The sequence below is a fragment of the Megalops cyprinoides genome, chromosome 24 (assembly GCF_013368585.1).
Source record: "Megalops cyprinoides isolate fMegCyp1 chromosome 24, fMegCyp1.pri, whole genome shotgun sequence".
Lineage (NCBI taxonomy): Eukaryota > Metazoa > Chordata > Actinopteri > Elopiformes > Megalopidae > Megalops > Megalops cyprinoides.
In genome coordinates, this window is record NC_050606.1 from 3902065 (window position 1) to 3919908 (window position 17844).

Here is a 17844-nt window from a genome sequence, read left to right on the forward strand (position 1 = left end):
AGTTATTATGTAGCTTTCGCTACACATAGACCTCAACTTTGTTACTAGCACGGCACACAGGCGGTAACTTGACAGCTACCTCTGCATGCAGGCGATGAGTACCAACCTGACACACGACGCTCCAGGCATTAAAACGTCTACACGGCAATGCAAATCAGCTGTTTAATATTCATGCCCGCCCCAGCCCCCGCCTTTGTTTGGCAGGCGAAACACCTCAGACTTACACTCCTTTACACAGTGCTTGACAGAGGGAGTAAACAGCTGTCCAAACAGCCCCCCCACCCCCGTTTCCCAGACCACTGTGTGTGAGGCGCAGAGGTCGGGAGTCTGAGGCATATGTGCAGCTCGTCGGTTCAAACCCGAGGCCAGGGTCCTCAGCTCGGCTACCATCCAGCTGGGCTCAGTCCAGCAAGAACAGTCAGACATATACTGATGTGTAATAAATCATAACCTTTTCATCATGCAGTGTACACTGCACTGTGACATTTTTTGCCACACTGTTTCTACATCAAATACATAAAAATGTATTAAGTTAAATCGCTGATGTGTTTTGTAATATAGGCTGTGTATTGCAGCCTATACAAATTCACATACCTGAGACTGGATTTCATATTGCACCACATGTTGAGAGAGAGCACCCCATAAGGACTTACACAAGGCTAAGCATTGACACATCACTTTAGTGTGATAATTGCTGCACACAAAAACCAATTTGATAAAAACAAGCTTTAGACATAATAACTTTACTCTTTTCTAGGCTGATCCACCTATCTTACATACTACAACACCAGTGCCCCTCCTAGGCTTTGAACTAGCAACCTACGAATCACAATCTGGTGCCATTGGGTAAAACCACCTCTTCCCTGTAGAGGGCGCCAGGGTTTGGAAAAACCCTAGAGACGGACGCTTGTCTGGATCTCTGACGCATATCCCCACTTTAGTCTCCCGCGGTGAGGAAGAAAGCCTGGAACACTTCCACCTCATTTGCACAACAACATTCATGCAACATTCACTCAACGTTATCTGCAGGGCACCGTGATGCTCGCTGATCCTCAGGGACGCCCTCTGACATGCAGCATGCTTGATTTTGTCTCGGATGTTTAGATATACTTTTGGTCTATACATAAAAATCTGTATGCTGTCTTAAATAGTCATTTGTGTGCAAGGCTTAATTTATATTTAAATTTAATTTAAATATGCAATGACAGGACTGTTGGCAGAATTCAGTAAGCCTGAATAAAGTGCAAGAAACAACAGCCAAGCTGGCAAAAGTGATTTGCTTTCTACACTACAGTATTGATTGATATTAATCTTCACGCAGACATGTGGTTGAGCGGTTGCAGAGAGATGCTCAGTCTGTTTAAATACACCCCTGAAGCTCACCGCGCTGAGCAAACCACACACTTACTCTCAATCTTTCTCGCTCTCTCTCTCTCTCTCTCTCTCTCTCACACACACACACACACACACACACACACACACACACACACACACGCCATTCTCTCTCTTACATACACATTCAGTCTCTCTCTTCCACACAGACACACACACAAGCCATTCTCTCTCACACATACACACACACCCACATTCAATCTCTCTCACTATCTCTTTCACTCACACACACACAAGCCATTCTCTCTCACACATACACACTCACACCCACATTCAATCTCTCTTGCTCACACACACAAGCCATTCTCTCACACACATACACTCACACCCACATTCAATCTCTCTCACTATCTCTTTCGCTCACACACACACGGCATTCTCTCTCTCATATACAGATCCAATCTCTCTCTTTCACACACAGACACACATACACATACAAATTAAATTCCTCTCTCTTTCACAGACACACACACACATCTTGCAGGGTTGAAACAATGCACCAACTTGCCTAGCACCTGCTCCAGTGACAAAAAGACTTGACATCTGCCAAACTGACAAGCCATCCCAGTGCCGTATCTGCTGGTGTCCTCTAGGGGGCTGTGTGGTGCAGGCTTACAGCACTGTGACCAGGGGTTAATTCTAGCAGACTCCACATGTAGGGACACCGCACAGGGTGAGACGGGGGACCCGCGGTCATGGCAACGCGCCAGCGAATCGCGGAGCTGCAGGGGAGCAGTGACACACCGCCTGACTCCTCTGTCACCTCCTGTGTCTCCCCGCTGGGCCTTAATCACTTTTTCAGCAGGAATCAGTCACTCAATGAGCTGCGGCTTTATGAATTTGTAAAATATAAAACTCAGCTCATGAGGGCTTGGTAAGGCAGCTGCGGGGCTCACATCCATTCTCACTTCACGACTAAATAAAAAAAGGCCATACTCTGAGGCTCCTGAGTGGCTCGGTCAGCAAGATGCTGTTCTGCTTACAAGCAGGCTGAGTCCTAGAGCAGCAGTGTAGCATAGTGGCTGAGGAACAGGACTCATAACTGAAAGGTTGCTGGTTCGATTCCCCATTGGGACACTGCTTCTATACACTTGGGCAAGGTACTTAACCCACAATTTGCATCAGAAAATATCCAGCTGTATAAATAAATAACATTGTAAAAAAAACTGTAACCAATTTAATTCACTCTGGACAAGAGCAGCTGCTAAATGCCAATACTGTAATGTAATGTAATGTGGAGCCCGGGTTCGATTCCAGCCATGTCATCAGCTGACAACGACCAGGAGCCCATGGCAGCAAAGCAGAACTGGTTTAGTTCCTCCTCGTCTCACTGCTCTCTGGGACCCTTGCTTGGATAATGTCAGTGGAGTAGCACTAATCCTCCAACTATCACCCACTTCACTGTTGGACTTACTGTGTGGAAAATAGCTGTTGCCTGCATGTGAGTGTATTGAAGGATTGCAGTGATTCTCACGCTTCAGCGCTCTTGGATAACTACCAAGTTTGTCACTGTGCGATGATCCTAATGTGCATTTGGCAATTCAAAAATATCACTGCATAAAAGCAAGAGGAAGAAAAAACGGTAATAAAGCCTATTCCAGGAGACCAAGAGGCAACTGTCACCCATCCACAGCTGAGAAAAGAATGCATGCTTGTTCAGAAAATCCCACTCCTCCAATTTCCTGTCAGCAAGGCAGCTCAAAGTGGCTTGGCCACAGAACTCTGGTCCATCCCAAATCTAGTTATTTACACACACACACACACACACACACACACACAGCAGAACTCCCGAACAGGCAAACAATCTCCCTCGTCCGTTTGGAACAGATAGGAGAAGGATCTGGAACTGGTGTTGAGTTCATTGACTCCTTGGTTATATGTGATATGGCCTTATGAGGTTCTGCTGACTTGTAGTGAGAGCAGAAATAGTAAGACAGTATGTGGGACACTCACTGACTGTCTTTTCAAAAAGCTCCATCGTATGCGGCCGCTCGCTGACTCTTTTCAAACTGCTCCATTGTATGTGGGACTCTCACTGTCTTCTCAAACAGCTCCCTCATATGTCGGGAGCTCACTCTTTTTAAACAGCATCACCAGATGCCTGGAAGGAGACAGATGCGTTTAAATGTGCTGAATATTGAACTGCCCTGGCCACAGCTGGAGAGAGATGCTTTCCTTATGAGCCACATAGTGTTATACACACTCTGTGGAGCTCCAAGCTGTTTATGCGCCTGCACGCGGCACAGCTAATCCCATTCTATTAAGCTCTGCAAATACGGCCGCAATTTCTCCGGCCAAGTGTAGCTGCCCTTCATAATGGCCATTGGAGAATGGTCAGACACCTACATTCTGCTGTAGTTTGGGGAAGTGCACGCTGACACACACTAAAACACACACACACACACACACACACACACACATCTGTGCCAGTTTCATCTTCTGAAGGACTGAAAGACAGGACTTATTAGCTTTGAGTACAATAGGCAAAAGCCTCTAAAAATTTAATGTGATAAAAATATGCACAGCTTACATTTTGCTTTACCTACATGCTGTCTTGTTCTCTAATGCCTTTCATGCCTGAGAAACAGCGGAGCAATCCCGCAGCCTCAACACAGAATAATACACCGAAAACACAGTGAACTGCTGGAAAAACTGCTAGCACAGCAAAACTAAGGGCTTTTTTTAAAATCCTTAAAAAAAAGGTTTCCTTGCATTATAAAAAGTGTTTTCAGTGCCCACGGGCATACCACAAAAACAACTCTTTGGGAGAGGCTTCCTGCTGCTAGCTGAGGAGCAGCTTTGGCTCCCGCCTCCAGCGGTCCCAAACCCCCACCCCCACCCCCCCCCCCCCCCCCCAGCCTCAGACGGAGAGATGACACCCACACTGGCCAGGCCTCCTTCAGGAGCCTGGTGGCTGAAGCAAGAAAGGGCAGGAGCTCGGAGCAGGCCGGCCCAGACGGCGTTCCTCTGAGATTTCCCTGATTCTGGAGTAATTGGTTTCACCTGAGAGCCTTTTCCTGGGTGATTAAAGAGCGCGAGGTTTTGATTACTCTCGTGTTCTCACTCTTTTAACTGTTTTAGAGCCAATTACTGAGAGAGCTGAATGTTACGGAGACTCCCCCCGATAAGGAAATCCAATAATTGCTGCCCACAGATGTTAGAGGAAGATCTGTCTAGGAAGGACAATGTAAGAACTGCAATGGAAAAGGAATCATACCAGGTAGCTAGCTTTGGCTCTAACTCAAGCAGGCCTGGTTCCAGCTCTCCAGTGGAAAGGGGGTATAATGAGTCAGCCTGGTTCCAGCTCTACACTGGAAAAGAGGTTTAATGAGCCAGGCTCATTAGGAACAAACTAGTCAAAATATAACAAAACCCATAAATCCCTGCAGAAGAAATCCTTCAGGCTGTGAAAGTAGCTTAAAAATATTACTTTTTGTGAAGTGCACAACATCGACAGAACTACAACCTTAAGTACAATGAACTGGAATGGAATCCCCTGATAAAGGATGCATCTTTAAATGCAATGCTTGTCAATTGCGAAAAAAGATTGAAAAAGATGATGTTAAGTTCTCTGACCCCCCTATTTGTAGCTCACTGGCCGCCACTACTGTGAAATGAATTTAACCCCACCACCCCTACCCCACCCCCCCAACTCTTCTGCTGCCATGCTCTCCTTTTCCCCCACTTCCTGCCCAAGTCATTAATCACACATCTCTCAAGGGATTCTGGGTAATTTCACAAACACACATGCGCACACACAAGAAAATAAATGAGATATCAGATGTCTCACTTGTCTTCTCCAGCAAATGATCTTAACATGCCTGTGGCTCTACAGGTCCAATTACTGCTCACAGAAGCTCTCTGGTTTTGCTTATCTGTTGGTAAACTGAAAACTTTGAACAGTTGGCGAGAGATATGATTTAAATTGTTCACAAACACACCAACCAACCACAAAACGGAGTACTGCTGTTTGCATACACCATAAACAAACACTATATTTCACAAAAATGCATTTTCTTACTCTCTGTGTCTGGCAACCTTATTTTTAGACAGTATACACTCACAGCCAGCCCAAATTTACTGGTTAATTACGGAATGAATTGTCTGAAGTAGCTATTATCCGCGGAGTTGCGGCTCAAAGCTGTTTCTGGGCTAAATGAAAGATGCAGTCGAAGTGCAACTTGATGGGGACGGCGCAACTTCAAAGGCTTTCAGCACCCCACCGAGTCTTGTTGACTTTAATCTGTAGACAAGAATACATCACAGCGCTGTAGGTATAAGGAGAGATGCGAAACGTCCGCGCTAAATGGGTTCTCACATCAAAGCTCCACCAGCGGAGAGTGGGAGGAGGAGGAAGAGGTGGACAGAACACGCGGGCGTACTCACGCACACGCACTGCAGCTGAAGTTTATGAAAATCAATAAAATAAGGATCTTAAAAAAAAAGAGAGAAAAGAAACCTACACAAAACAAGCACAATGAAGTACTCGAAAGGAGAGATCCACCCACTGAGCCGAAAGTAAGGAAACGAGAGAAAACAAGTCACCCACCCAAACACACACCACACACACACACACACACACACACACACATACACACACACACACAGTCACACACAGAACTAACAGCAGACAGAGCAGCCCAGCAGGCCTCTGAGGTTCCCTCATTGCCCCCTCTCTCTGATGCCTAATTGGCCGAGGAATAAACCCCTCCCCCTGGTTGTTACAATTTGTCTTTGTTGCCAGCCAAACACATTTTACAACACAATCCGGGCCTGTGTCATGGAGGAAGCAGGGGTCTAAAAGTGTCCTCATTCACTGAGATCCCTTTGTAGTGATGATTTTCTTTTTTTGTGGATTGGACGCAGAAGAACACTGAAGTTAATAAAAAATAAATACAGCAGCTTGCAGTCATTACAGGGACCCAGCACAAGCAAGGGACCCAGTGAGCAGTAAACAAGTATGTAAAAAAAGACTTCAAACATTTTTCAGTAATTATTTTAATGCCTTTATGCCACATTAGAAAAAAAAATTTAAAGACAACTTGTCCCCAAGGGGATTCAAAGCGGTGAGCTTGTGATGCGGACGGATACAGCAGCGAACAGACAACTCTTAACTTTGCACCCAGAGCTAGAGATTGCTGAGGAATTCATGCCCAGGCCTCCACTGCAAACACGTTACAGATGACAACAGAATCTTTTTTTCTAAAAAAAGGAAAAGCAGGACAGGATAATTAACAAGAAACCATGGATCTGTTTTGCCAATTCTTTGTGTAGCAAGATCAGTTGATTCCTTCTACCCAATCTGTTATGACCTGTAAAGGGTTAAGAGTATGATCGATAAGCTTCAGTGGAAGTGTGTGATGAAGCCGGCTGAGACTTTCACATAGGTTTGATTTATTAGGTCATTTTTCATTTTTCCCTCTATTTCTCTCCATCAGGCTCTGCGCAAGGAGCCAAACAATCAATTGCATATAGAAAAAAAATGACTTTTATAAAGAGAATATCTGAATGACGGAGAAGGGGAGGTGTCTAGACTGTAACTGCAGCAGACTAGTTATGTTCCTCCATAACAGTACAAAAATTAATCTAAATATTTTTGTCCTGTTTGCACACATGCACGGAGTACATTAGGTCTCTGCTCAGTCTCAGAGTTATGAGGAGCTTTCTGAGTCGTAATGCAATGGAAACGGATTACGAATGCAATCTGCCTCTTCTTGTTCCTTCACTGAGATAAACAGTCAGTGTTGAGGAAAAGCAGAATAAGTATCTATTTATGTACTGTCGTATTATGCCTTTTCTGATTATCTCTAGCCTTAGGGCTCCACACTGCTGGAGAACGATACTACGTTTAATTGCGAGCGTGGCTGTGTGCATGTCAGTTCAACACGCTGATGCTTTTAATGTTTTAAATTTATCGTACTGCTATCAGATGTTAAGCGCACAAAGGCTACAGGGCTAGCGGAGTAGGGTTAGCTGATTGCCTTTGAGTTCAGATAACGCGGGTTATAAAGGTTCTGGCTGTTGGAGTTGCAATGTCTGGCTGTCTTCTCAGCAGCACTGGGCTCATCTTAAACACAGCCCAGGGTCCCAAATCCACAGGGTCAGGCAACTACAGTAACTACTTTACTGCAGAGCCCGGTACCACATTAATTTGACATGTAGAAATCCCATTGCGAGAGACCCTGAGTGGCTTAGTCAGCAAGGTCATTGTCTGGAGAGCGGGCTGAGCCCCATATCCTGGGTTCAATCCCGGCCCAGTGCAATCAGCCCACAATGACCGGAAGCCCCCAACGGCCAAACAAATTGGTCAGCCAGAGTTCTCCTGTCTCACTGCTTCACAGACAGAAGCAATTCGTCAGGCGCCTGCGAGTTGCTTGGGAGATGTCAGTGGAATAGCACCTATCCTCCGATTGGCTCCCGCCTCACTATGTATACTCTAATGGCTAAAAATAGCCACTGGCTGAGTGCAAGCGTATGAGAGGATGGCATTCTCCCTGCTCCTGCACACCTGTATGAGCACAGAGGTTGTTGCAGTGACATGAGTCAGAATCAGTATCAGAGCACGCTTTTACACATACAAGGAAATCTGACTGATGTACAAGTGCCGTTTCCAAAACTGGGCTCCATAAAGGGGGAAAAAGCAGAAACAGATTCCATCTCCTCACCACGTAAGTGACACAACGAGGTGTTTCAAGCAAAATGAAAACTACCAACCAGAAAGCCATCGACACTGTCCAATGAACATCCAGTAAGTAGATGTTCTGTGTGGCACACTCGTTAACAAACTATGCTTGTAAACAGAAGGTTCCAGGTTCTAATCCCAGCTTGGCTACTGTACCATAGAGAATTCTACACAAGCTTGGTTACCTCAGCATGTCCTTATTCTTATGAATAGACAACCTGTAGCCTGTAATAATGCCCTGTATAGTAATAAAGGCTGATCCTAATTTCACAATTGATGGAATGGAAATTCCTAATGTGCATGCCCTGTCCAAGTGAAGGACCCGGAAAATCAAAGGCAGATCTGTGATGAATGAGATACATTAGGAGGGCACATTGTAAGGACTGTAAAATTTACAGCAAATAAATGAGCATGAACTCTGCTTTGCTGCTCTGTACCGGGGAGTTCACAAAAGAGTTTGATAGCTGAGCAATTATCAGTATATCGTAAACATAGACAGTTCTAATGAAAAAGGTACTCAAACCAGCTGACATATTTACAACACACAGACAGGTAAATGCATCACGTTGCATCACGTGTACCTGTGATCTCAAGGTGATGTTTAATGCATTTGATTCAAACCGATCTCCTCTGTCCGCACCGCCTTTCGCATAACGGTACGGCTCAGGCACCACGCCAGCTTCAGCGATGTAACAGTGCATGTCTGAACATCTTTTCCCCACACCGCCCCGTAAATATTACGCATACTTACCAACTGTAATGTGCACAGAAAGACGAGTGTGCATCGCCCACTGCAAAAACCCATGTTTTCTTCACGAATAGCGGAAAAAAGCCTTGCATAGAGAGTTTACACAGCCCGCCTAATGAGAGGCAGACGCGAAGTGCTCCGATCTTCAGGTCTAAAAAAACAACTCTGTGGTGTCTCCATATATATGCGGGCGCTGCAAAGTCAAAAGTTAAAAGAAGACGTGTAAAATGAATCCTTTAAAATTAGTGGAACAGAGAACGCGTCCCCCCTTCTGCATGTCCGCAGCCGGGGGTAAACCATGTGGATTTTCCCCAGTCCAAGACTCCGAGCGATTCTTTTTTTTCCTCTGCCCAGACCTCAATTGCTCCAGTGTAAGAGGAAGCGTGTCCGCGGAAAAACTTGAATGGCCGTGATGAGATTCAGAGGCGCGCGCCTGCTGCTTTTGGTGGGCGTGGCCGCCCCCCCCCCCCCCCCCCCCAAAAAAAAAAAAAAACCCACACGCGCACAATGGATCGGAAGCGCGAGACCGGCTCTACACCGCCGCGCGCCGTGCAGGAGCAGAAGTTGCACATTTCCACCCTACCTGAATGCGTAATTTTCCAAGCGCGCCTCGGAACCATTGCATCAGTCGTTTTCCGATGCTGCACAGCGAAATCGATCATATGTCGTGCAAGCAGTGCATTGATTTTCCTCCTTTTTCCTATATGCAGATACACTTTAGGGGCTGACTAAAGGAACTCGTGAATATAAATCATTTAATTGTCCCAGCGCGAGGGGTGGCCAAGCAGAGTAAAACATATTATAGCACAAAAAGAATGGGAGACAACGATGTTTCAACTGGCTGCGAAATGCTGTTTCTCACTTACGATTTAGGAGTCGTACCATGGCGGTCAAAGTGCTAAAACACTTAGCACCTGTACTTTTATTTATTCAGAAACACACCGATGCAGATCACAACAGATACCTTGCTGTCGCTGTTTTCATTTTCCCCATCTCTATAGATGTATATTTTTAGGAGCAGGTTTGATTGGTAATCACATTCCAGCACTGTAAGATTGCACACATTGACACGAATATCACATTCTGCACCCAAACCGGCAGTATGTGGAAAGGCCCGATTTCAGGGAATGAGTCGCCCTCTTGTGGTGAAGAGATAATATACACATAAATGTCCCACATTCACGATAAAGGATATGATAAAGGATGAATAACGGTCATATGCAAACTTTCCATATTTAAACACAAAAGTACACTTCTGCTTCTTTTTATATTCTTAATGAATATCCAGCAATCACCAACATTATATGTGCTTAAATAGGATTATAACAAATATATCTAAAAAAGGAAAATGAATCGTGTTTTTTTAATACGGTATTGTGTAACATCTATGCTCTGATATTAAATCATTCATCGATATAATTCGTGTTTATAATCTATAATTTGTATTATTTTCTGAGGACTGAAACACAATTGCTTATTTGCAGTATCATGCAAACATTGCTGTTTTTGAAACTATCCAACATGGATCCCCAAAATGGAAGCTCAACATCAAAAAAATTAATCGTTGTGCATGCTAAGCTTTGTTCAAACAAAGCCAGAGTGACATTTGCAATTACATTTTGGCATTTAGCAGACTTTTATCCAATGTGTCTTACACTGAGCATGAACAAAGTGCAGCTAATAAAGTGGCATGAAACAGGGTACATACATGACATGACTGATGACCTTTGAACACACATCAGCCCCTGTCAGTGATAACTAATGTGTCCATTCATAAGCACGTTCAATACATAAGTGCAGTGCAAGATAGCCTACAGTGAGACTATGACATCCAACAGCTGAGGCATGACAATCCTTCTATTCTGTTTCTGACAGCACAAATATTCAGGGAGGGCTGGACTGTTCAAGTATTATCACACAGGATTTCACACACAGGACTTTATCAGTCCAGTATCTGTTTGAATATTTTTAGTTCTGCTGTTGAGAGTAATTCAACACCAGATTCTGGGAGGTGTATTTTGAGGGAATTCTGGGAAGCGTATTTCTGGGACAGCCATTATTGTGCCAGCTTATTTGTTCCACATGTAACAGTAAAGGTGGACAGGGAGTTCGCATCAAGTGTTGCAATTAATCTGATGCAAATAAAGCACCTAATATTGTTTGTCTGTGACCAGCGTTAACGTACTGTGTTAGGACATGAGCTACAGACAATTATATGTCAATCTGAAGTTTATGTGAGATCTGGAGAAGGTGGAAACCGTCCTCTCTTCACTGAGTGATAAGGGTGGTTTCCACCTTTTAAACAGGCGGAGTCTGGGTTACTTCGTCAGCCCATCTCCAACCCTTTCAGTGCCACTGCCTTCAAAAACCAAATCCCATTTTACAAGTTCTCGCCAGCCTTCCTGGCAAGTGAACGCTTTACTGACGACACAGTGGGCACCGGGATGGCCAATGGCTGAGGAGCGGGCAGAGCTTACTTGGAGACACGCCGTGGCCTCCTCAGTCAGAGCTCGAGGCTGTTAATCTTTGGCCGAGGCGGCCCTCCAATCCCACGCTGGCCTGGCTCACCAGCCGTGAGTCAATCCTGACAAATCGTCTGCTGACAACAGTGCTCTGATCCGAGCTAATGCATGTGCATGGTGGTGTGCGCAAGCAGAGGTGGTCTGCGCACACTTGTATGAGATAAGGGCCCGGTTTTCGCCAGATGTAGGAAAGAGTGGCTGAAAAAGCCGAGTCAAACCCACCCCTGTGCATTTATTGTCACACACTGGGGCTGACTGAGCTTATGTTCCTCAAAAAGGTGAGCTGATCTTACCTGCACGGTACCAACGCACGCTGGAGCTTTGCGGAATGTTGAATGGAGAATTGAATATCGTGAAGCAATATTACAAGGGGATGGGTACCAACATATGACTTTCATCTAGAGGGTTGAGTTATGTCTGCAATGGAATGTAATACCTCCCAGTTACATCAGTTTATTATTTGTCATCAGCTTTAGTTTGACCAAGTAATCGCTGTTTTGTTCATTTTTGCACTAGTTCGTATAGGGAACATTCTAAACTACAATTTTTACAATGAGAGAACTGCACTAACTGAACTTTTATCATTATTATTTTTTTTATCTAAAGGCATTTATCTGAGGCAAGTGTAGACAACAGAGTTATTGCAAACACTGGTGAAGTACTCAACCAAATCACAGTGCCAAGAAGTAGATAATGAATAAAACCAGTTCAGCCGGAGCCAAGCTCCGCTCCCACATGGGTGATGGGGGTGGGGAGGGGAGCTTTCCTATTCCCATTAAACCTACCGCTGTGCCTCGTGTACCATGTTCTTCATCAAGGACAGTTTGGTAAGTGCCGGCATGTCTCTCCACGTGGGAAAGGTCCATATGGTCCCTGTCTGGCATTGGCAAAAACTCCTTCTTTCCCAGAGTCTTTCTGTGTGGGGAATACACTTATGCCACCATGAATTATGATTTCTCACTGACCGTGACTTCGCATGCCGAAATGGTCGAGAAATGTGACCCATTGCATAGATTCAATGTCGTTAACAGCGTGTCAGTTGTAGAACTAGCAGTAGGGTTTCATTTTTCATAAACGTCAGTGCAATCAGCATGGAGGTGCTTACTCATTCATCACACATCTATGTGTATGCATGTGTGTGCAGGTGTGTGCGTGTGGCTTTGACTCCTTGGTGGGGCACTGCTGTTGTGCCCAGAGGGTTCTCTGCCGAGCTACTTTGGTAAATATGCAGGTGTATAAACAGATAATATGTAAACTCTGCAAGTCACCCCGGAGAAGGACATCTGTAAAGAAAATACAAATATGTGAAATGCCAAAAAAGGAACCCTTTACTGTTGTTCTCCGGGGTGTCATATAGCTTCAAAATGAATTCATAAAGCTCTGAAAAGGCAACAGTTAGTTGCGCAATATACCTATTTGTGATACCAACCATGCAAATCATTCATCAACTGCAGGAGTTGAAACTAACAACAGCATTTGTAAACCATGCTTGACTGGTTGTATCTGATTAGTATAGTTTGTACTCCTATTATTTCAGCATTTTACTATAGTCAACAAAAACAAAGAAGGTAAATGATGCAATTCTCAGTGAAACGTAATCTTCTGTTGAAAGGTTTACTGTGCGTGATCAAAGGACAGAGGACAGGGTGTGAAACTGAGTCACATATTCAACCAAGGGCCAGATCAATTCAGAAGCTGCTTGTTACTTTCTTTTTGTTATGTATCATAACAGTTTTAAGCAACTGGTGATACAACTCTGGACACAAACTAAAAACATGTTGACTTCGCTTGTAGAGATTTGAATGAGATGCCACTCCTATTTGTTAAAAAGATCTATTAACTCTTTTCAGTAGTATTAACTTTTAAGCGGAGAGAGGACTAAAACCTTATAATATTATAATTTTCATTCATAACTCAGATGGCTTAATTCAGGGATTAAAAAACAATTTTAACATCTGAATTTAAAGAAATTAAGAAACACCAGCAAGTCCCAGACTTTTGTGAATTGTGTTACCACCTCAACAGGGAGAACACAGTTAAACAGTCAAGCTGCATGAAAGCAAAACAGGCCTGTTCTCAAAAACCCCTCTCCCTAAGCAAGACAAAAGCTCACCTTCAACACAGTACACCCTACTACGGCCATCACAGTTATTGCTCTCACCAAGCTCACATTCCTTGTAGGCGATTAGATCACCTACACCAAAAGTGCTTAGGTCCACTGATCAAATCAACCCCCTTTTGTTCTTCTGAGACATATGCTAACAATGTGAGAAGCGCCCCCCCCCCCAACCCCAAACAATTTGGTGGCATTGTCTGTGAAAGGAAAGTAAACCCCCAGCTCATTGAGAAGCAGGAGGGGTTGACCGGAGTCCCCCACCCCCTGCTGTTCTCCACCCCAGTGCAGTTTACAATGCCCTTTTTTGCATTTGGGCTGTGGGCATGGCGGTGGTAATACACCCCCCTGCTCCCTCCCGCCCGTGTGTACTGTGCAAGAAAACAGAAACGTTAAGTTTTTCATCGACTGCAACTCTTCTGAGAAATGAATGTGTTGAGTGAAGGAAAATATTCTGTCTCTCGTGCAGGCTGAGACTGTTAAAAGTCTGCGTTGAGGTACTGCAGGAACGGGACCTCACTACTAACTCCGTTTGAGGATAAAGAAAATACAGTAAAAATGTTATATAAACCCCTCTACCGACGAGGCATATATCAACAGCAACCTGTAAACGCTCCGGCAATTTTGCATTTATCAATAAAGTGCTGTTTCAGCTGTTTTTTGACACTGTAGGTCTGCCCATTGTTAGCTAACAACATGTGCTTTCCATAATGCGCCTGCATGTGCGTGCGCGCATGCATTTATTAGTGCTGTTCACATTAATTCGAAAACGAACGATTCCTTTCAACAGGTATTCTTGCATAAATGTAAGCGCATCTAATGTTAAATATGTTTAAGTCCGAATTAGCATTCAAAATTCATGATGGCACGAAGAAGCATGCATTCTAGAGAACAAAAAGACACAATCAATACCGCCATGATTATGTAACCATTTCACTCATAAAAGTCTCGGTCGATCCCCCTCCCCCCGCCCCCCTTAATGAGTTCTCGCGATGAACGAGATCTTCCATGTTGCCACGTTCCAGTACTGGAAAAAAAATGGAGTAACAAGGCGGTTCTAACCTGCGGGTATCCACACGATTGAATAAGACTACAGCCTCTAAACGGTGATTGGCGAACGGTTTCCTTGTACCCGCCCACGTAGTGTTTGTAAGGTTCGGACTGGTGGACTGCAGAGTCAGTCAAAAGTGGACGGGTTGCTATGGGCTTCGGTTTATGAGGGCATAGGGATTTGATTTTGCTGGGGTTTCTTTAGTGTAAGCTTTGAGGACGATTCCACCGAGTGAACTGTGAATTTTCACCGCTAACCTCCAAGTAGATAAGTTTGACTTGCAATGCCTGCAAAGAAAAATCCAAAATACGCCAAAAGAGGTATGTATTTTACTCAAATAATTTTACTGATGCTTGCAACATTCAGTATTAGACTGGCTATGTTGAATTTGTGGCAAGCAAGCTAGCTAATTTCTGGCGTGGGCCTATGAAAGTTGCTTAGCCAGCTAGCAAATCGGGATGTGAGTTTATTTTCGATGCTGTAAAGCCTTAGTGAATATCAAGCTTCAATGTGTTTGTTTTCATTTGTCCAGCTGCCGCCCAGAAACCTCCACAGGGTAGGAACATTTTTAAATAATCCCTGAGTTGAAATCGCTGTAGATGAACCCTGTAGTTTGTAAACTGTCAGTAGAGACTATAGCTCGCTAGTTAATTGTATTTGCATTGGCGGAGTAACCAGTTCCCTTTAAAAGAAAACAGGAGGTGGGTTGAAACATTGTTGCTACAAACTCCTGCGTATCCAGCACGTTAACTAGCCAGCTATATGTTTTACTGAACTTCTCGATTTGCAAAAGACTCTCTGTACCTTTCACCTGGGAATCCTGAGTTAATTGCACTGGGAAATTATAACAAAAAATGATAACGCCAGATTCATATAGTATGATTGTAATTCTCGCCAGAAGGCACTTGCATGTCCCCCAGTTTTTTTATTTTTTTATTTTCACGGGGTCGTAGTATTTATTACTTGGGTGCCTAGCCAACTCAGCGTAATTGCACTGGCTAGTTGTTTGCTAATTAGATCAATGGCCATTTTTATCTCTGTAGGCAAGTTTACTTTTTCTTGCAGGGGTCCACCCTTCTGATCGTAGAGAGGACCCCTTTGCTTTTTTCGGCCAGTATTCGCACTGCTCACGTGTCAATAAGTGGAGACTGTGGGAGGGGTTACACGTGGCCCTGATGGGTTTGGGTTCAAACCCGAGACCCCACGCTTAGGAACTTTTCCTTATTCAAAGTCCCGTCCTGCTTTCCTGTGGCGTGTACAAGTGGTTCGGGGTGTTCATGTCTAACTCTTGTAGTTTGTTACGCAATATACACTTAATTCTATATCCCTGTACATTTTCTTTCTTTCAAAGGAAGCGCCGCTGCTGCCAGCGCACCGTTTCAGCGGCGCGATTATGTAACAATATGTAATATATACGCAACCGCTCTGGAACGCTCTGCAAAATATCCAAGAAAAAAACTTTGACGGTAACGTTGTATCGGCTAAAAGTTTCCGCGACTGTAGTTCTCAGATACCACATCGGTTGTTGGATTTCTTATCGATATTTCATCGCGTTCTGATAATTTAATTTAAAGTTTGAGTAGTCTATAGTGGAACAAAGTTGATATCACTGTTAAATGCATACACGTGGACCAGTCGCTGCAGTCGTAATATTATTGAAGAGTGGACTTATTTTTTGAACATTTGCGCACATTTTGCCTATTCTTTTGAAAACTTTAATCCAGTTCTGCAAAAAATGAAGCCCGGTCTGGAGCCCTTGCAATTGCAGATACTTGCGTGTATTTTTTTGTGTCCAAATGTAGTCTCGGCTGTACCGCGGTGATAGGTGGCGAGGATCTTGCTCAAAAGCTCCTCTTGGCGTGGGGGTGTGGCGACTCTTATCTGCATTTTCAAACTAGTAACTGGAGCATTTTGACACACGCTCCCCAACGCTTATCAGATTTTTCCTGGCATGAGCACAGGCCTTGTCTTATGGATGTCTATATATTATCCACCTACATTCTGTGCCCTGGTCTGGTTTTCCCCGCTGATAGTAAGGTATTGTAAAATATATATTTAATTGGATGCTTCACAAATAAAAACACCTTCTCTATGGGACGTGTAGGTCATCCCAGACAGATCAGCCATGTGTTCATATAACCCTGAGAGGGTCAGAAATGGACCTTGGTGTCAGTATGTTCCAGAGATAACATTCCGCTCATTGCGTCATTTAACAATAAATCAGACCCTCAACTTGGCCCCAGAGATAAAGTTAATGCTGATAATTCTTCATTTCCCAATATTTTAGAACAAAAGGCATCCATAAAGTGGGGGAGGAGGAGGCGGGGGGCTACAGGAACCAAGAAATGGGCGGAGCGATCTCGCGTGTAACGGTGACTCACTACATTCAAACCAGTTGCTGTGCGTTGCTGCAAAGGACACAATCGTATGATTGGTTAAAACAAATCTGTGAATGACATCACACGGTAGCTCCGCCCACTGCCGCCTCTGCGTGTACAGTGCCAGGAAGCATCAGTTTGTGCTAAAGTGGTTAAGTTGGGACAGGAATTGGGGGGAACAGGACTAGATGTTTAAATTAAGACTATCATGGTAAACCCATTCCCGCCTGGGACCAGTCCTCACCCAACTGACAGTCATCAGTTTTAAGCAGTGTACTGCCTCAGCCGAAGGACAGATGAAAAAATTTTTTTTTGCCAAATTTAAGAAACTCCTATGTCATTGTTTACGACCATTGTTTGATTTCAATGAGGAAGCTCCGTTTGGGTGCTGTGTTTCAAGGTTTAGTATCTCACATCCTTAAGCCAGTTTCCTGATCTGCCAGACTGAGCTCTGACAGTTTTCAGAGTGCGCATTAGACAGCAGACAAATTTGGTGTGTATGTGGGTTATAGGTGAAATATTTTAAATTGACTAGGGCATTGTGGGTAATTTAAATCAGAGGAAGCTGTGGTACAGACACAAAAGTGCTCTGGGAAATGGAAAACACGAGTTTCTACACGTAAAGAAAAGAAATGAGAGCTGTCAAAACATATGCTTAAGGAATGAAATGGTTGTTCTAAAGTAACCTCGGGTTTGAACTCACCCAGTGAAGGTTTGACGTGAGATGTTTTAATTATGGTGCAACTTATTAAGTTTGTTTATGGAAACCAGCTTAGATACCCGAGCTCACCGTGGCGCTTGGTGTACCTGCTGTGCAGTCTTAACTGCTGAAGTGATTCGTTATTAGCTGGTAGTTTAGGTCCGTGTTTCCCAACCCTGCTCCTGGAGGCACACTGTCCTGCATATCTTCTATGTATCCTTCCTGCTTGACTAAATCAGGTGTGCTCAGCTAATCAAA

General features: G+C 44.2%; 1 protein-coding gene across 1 annotated transcript in view; it reads right to left on the minus strand.

Moving 5' to 3' along the window:
- LOC118770888 (sodium/potassium-transporting ATPase subunit beta-1-interacting protein 3-like) overlaps positions 1–9218 on the minus strand; it is a 30793-nt gene extending 21575 nt beyond the window's left edge. Inside the window, exon 1 of the mRNA XM_036518652.1 lies at positions 8826–9218. Within this exon, the coding sequence (XP_036374545.1) occupies positions 8826–8879 (54 nt within the window). The 5' untranslated portion in view covers positions 8880–9218. The remainder of the gene's footprint in view (positions 1–8825) is intronic.
- Between the last annotated feature and the right edge of the window lie 8626 nt (positions 9219–17844).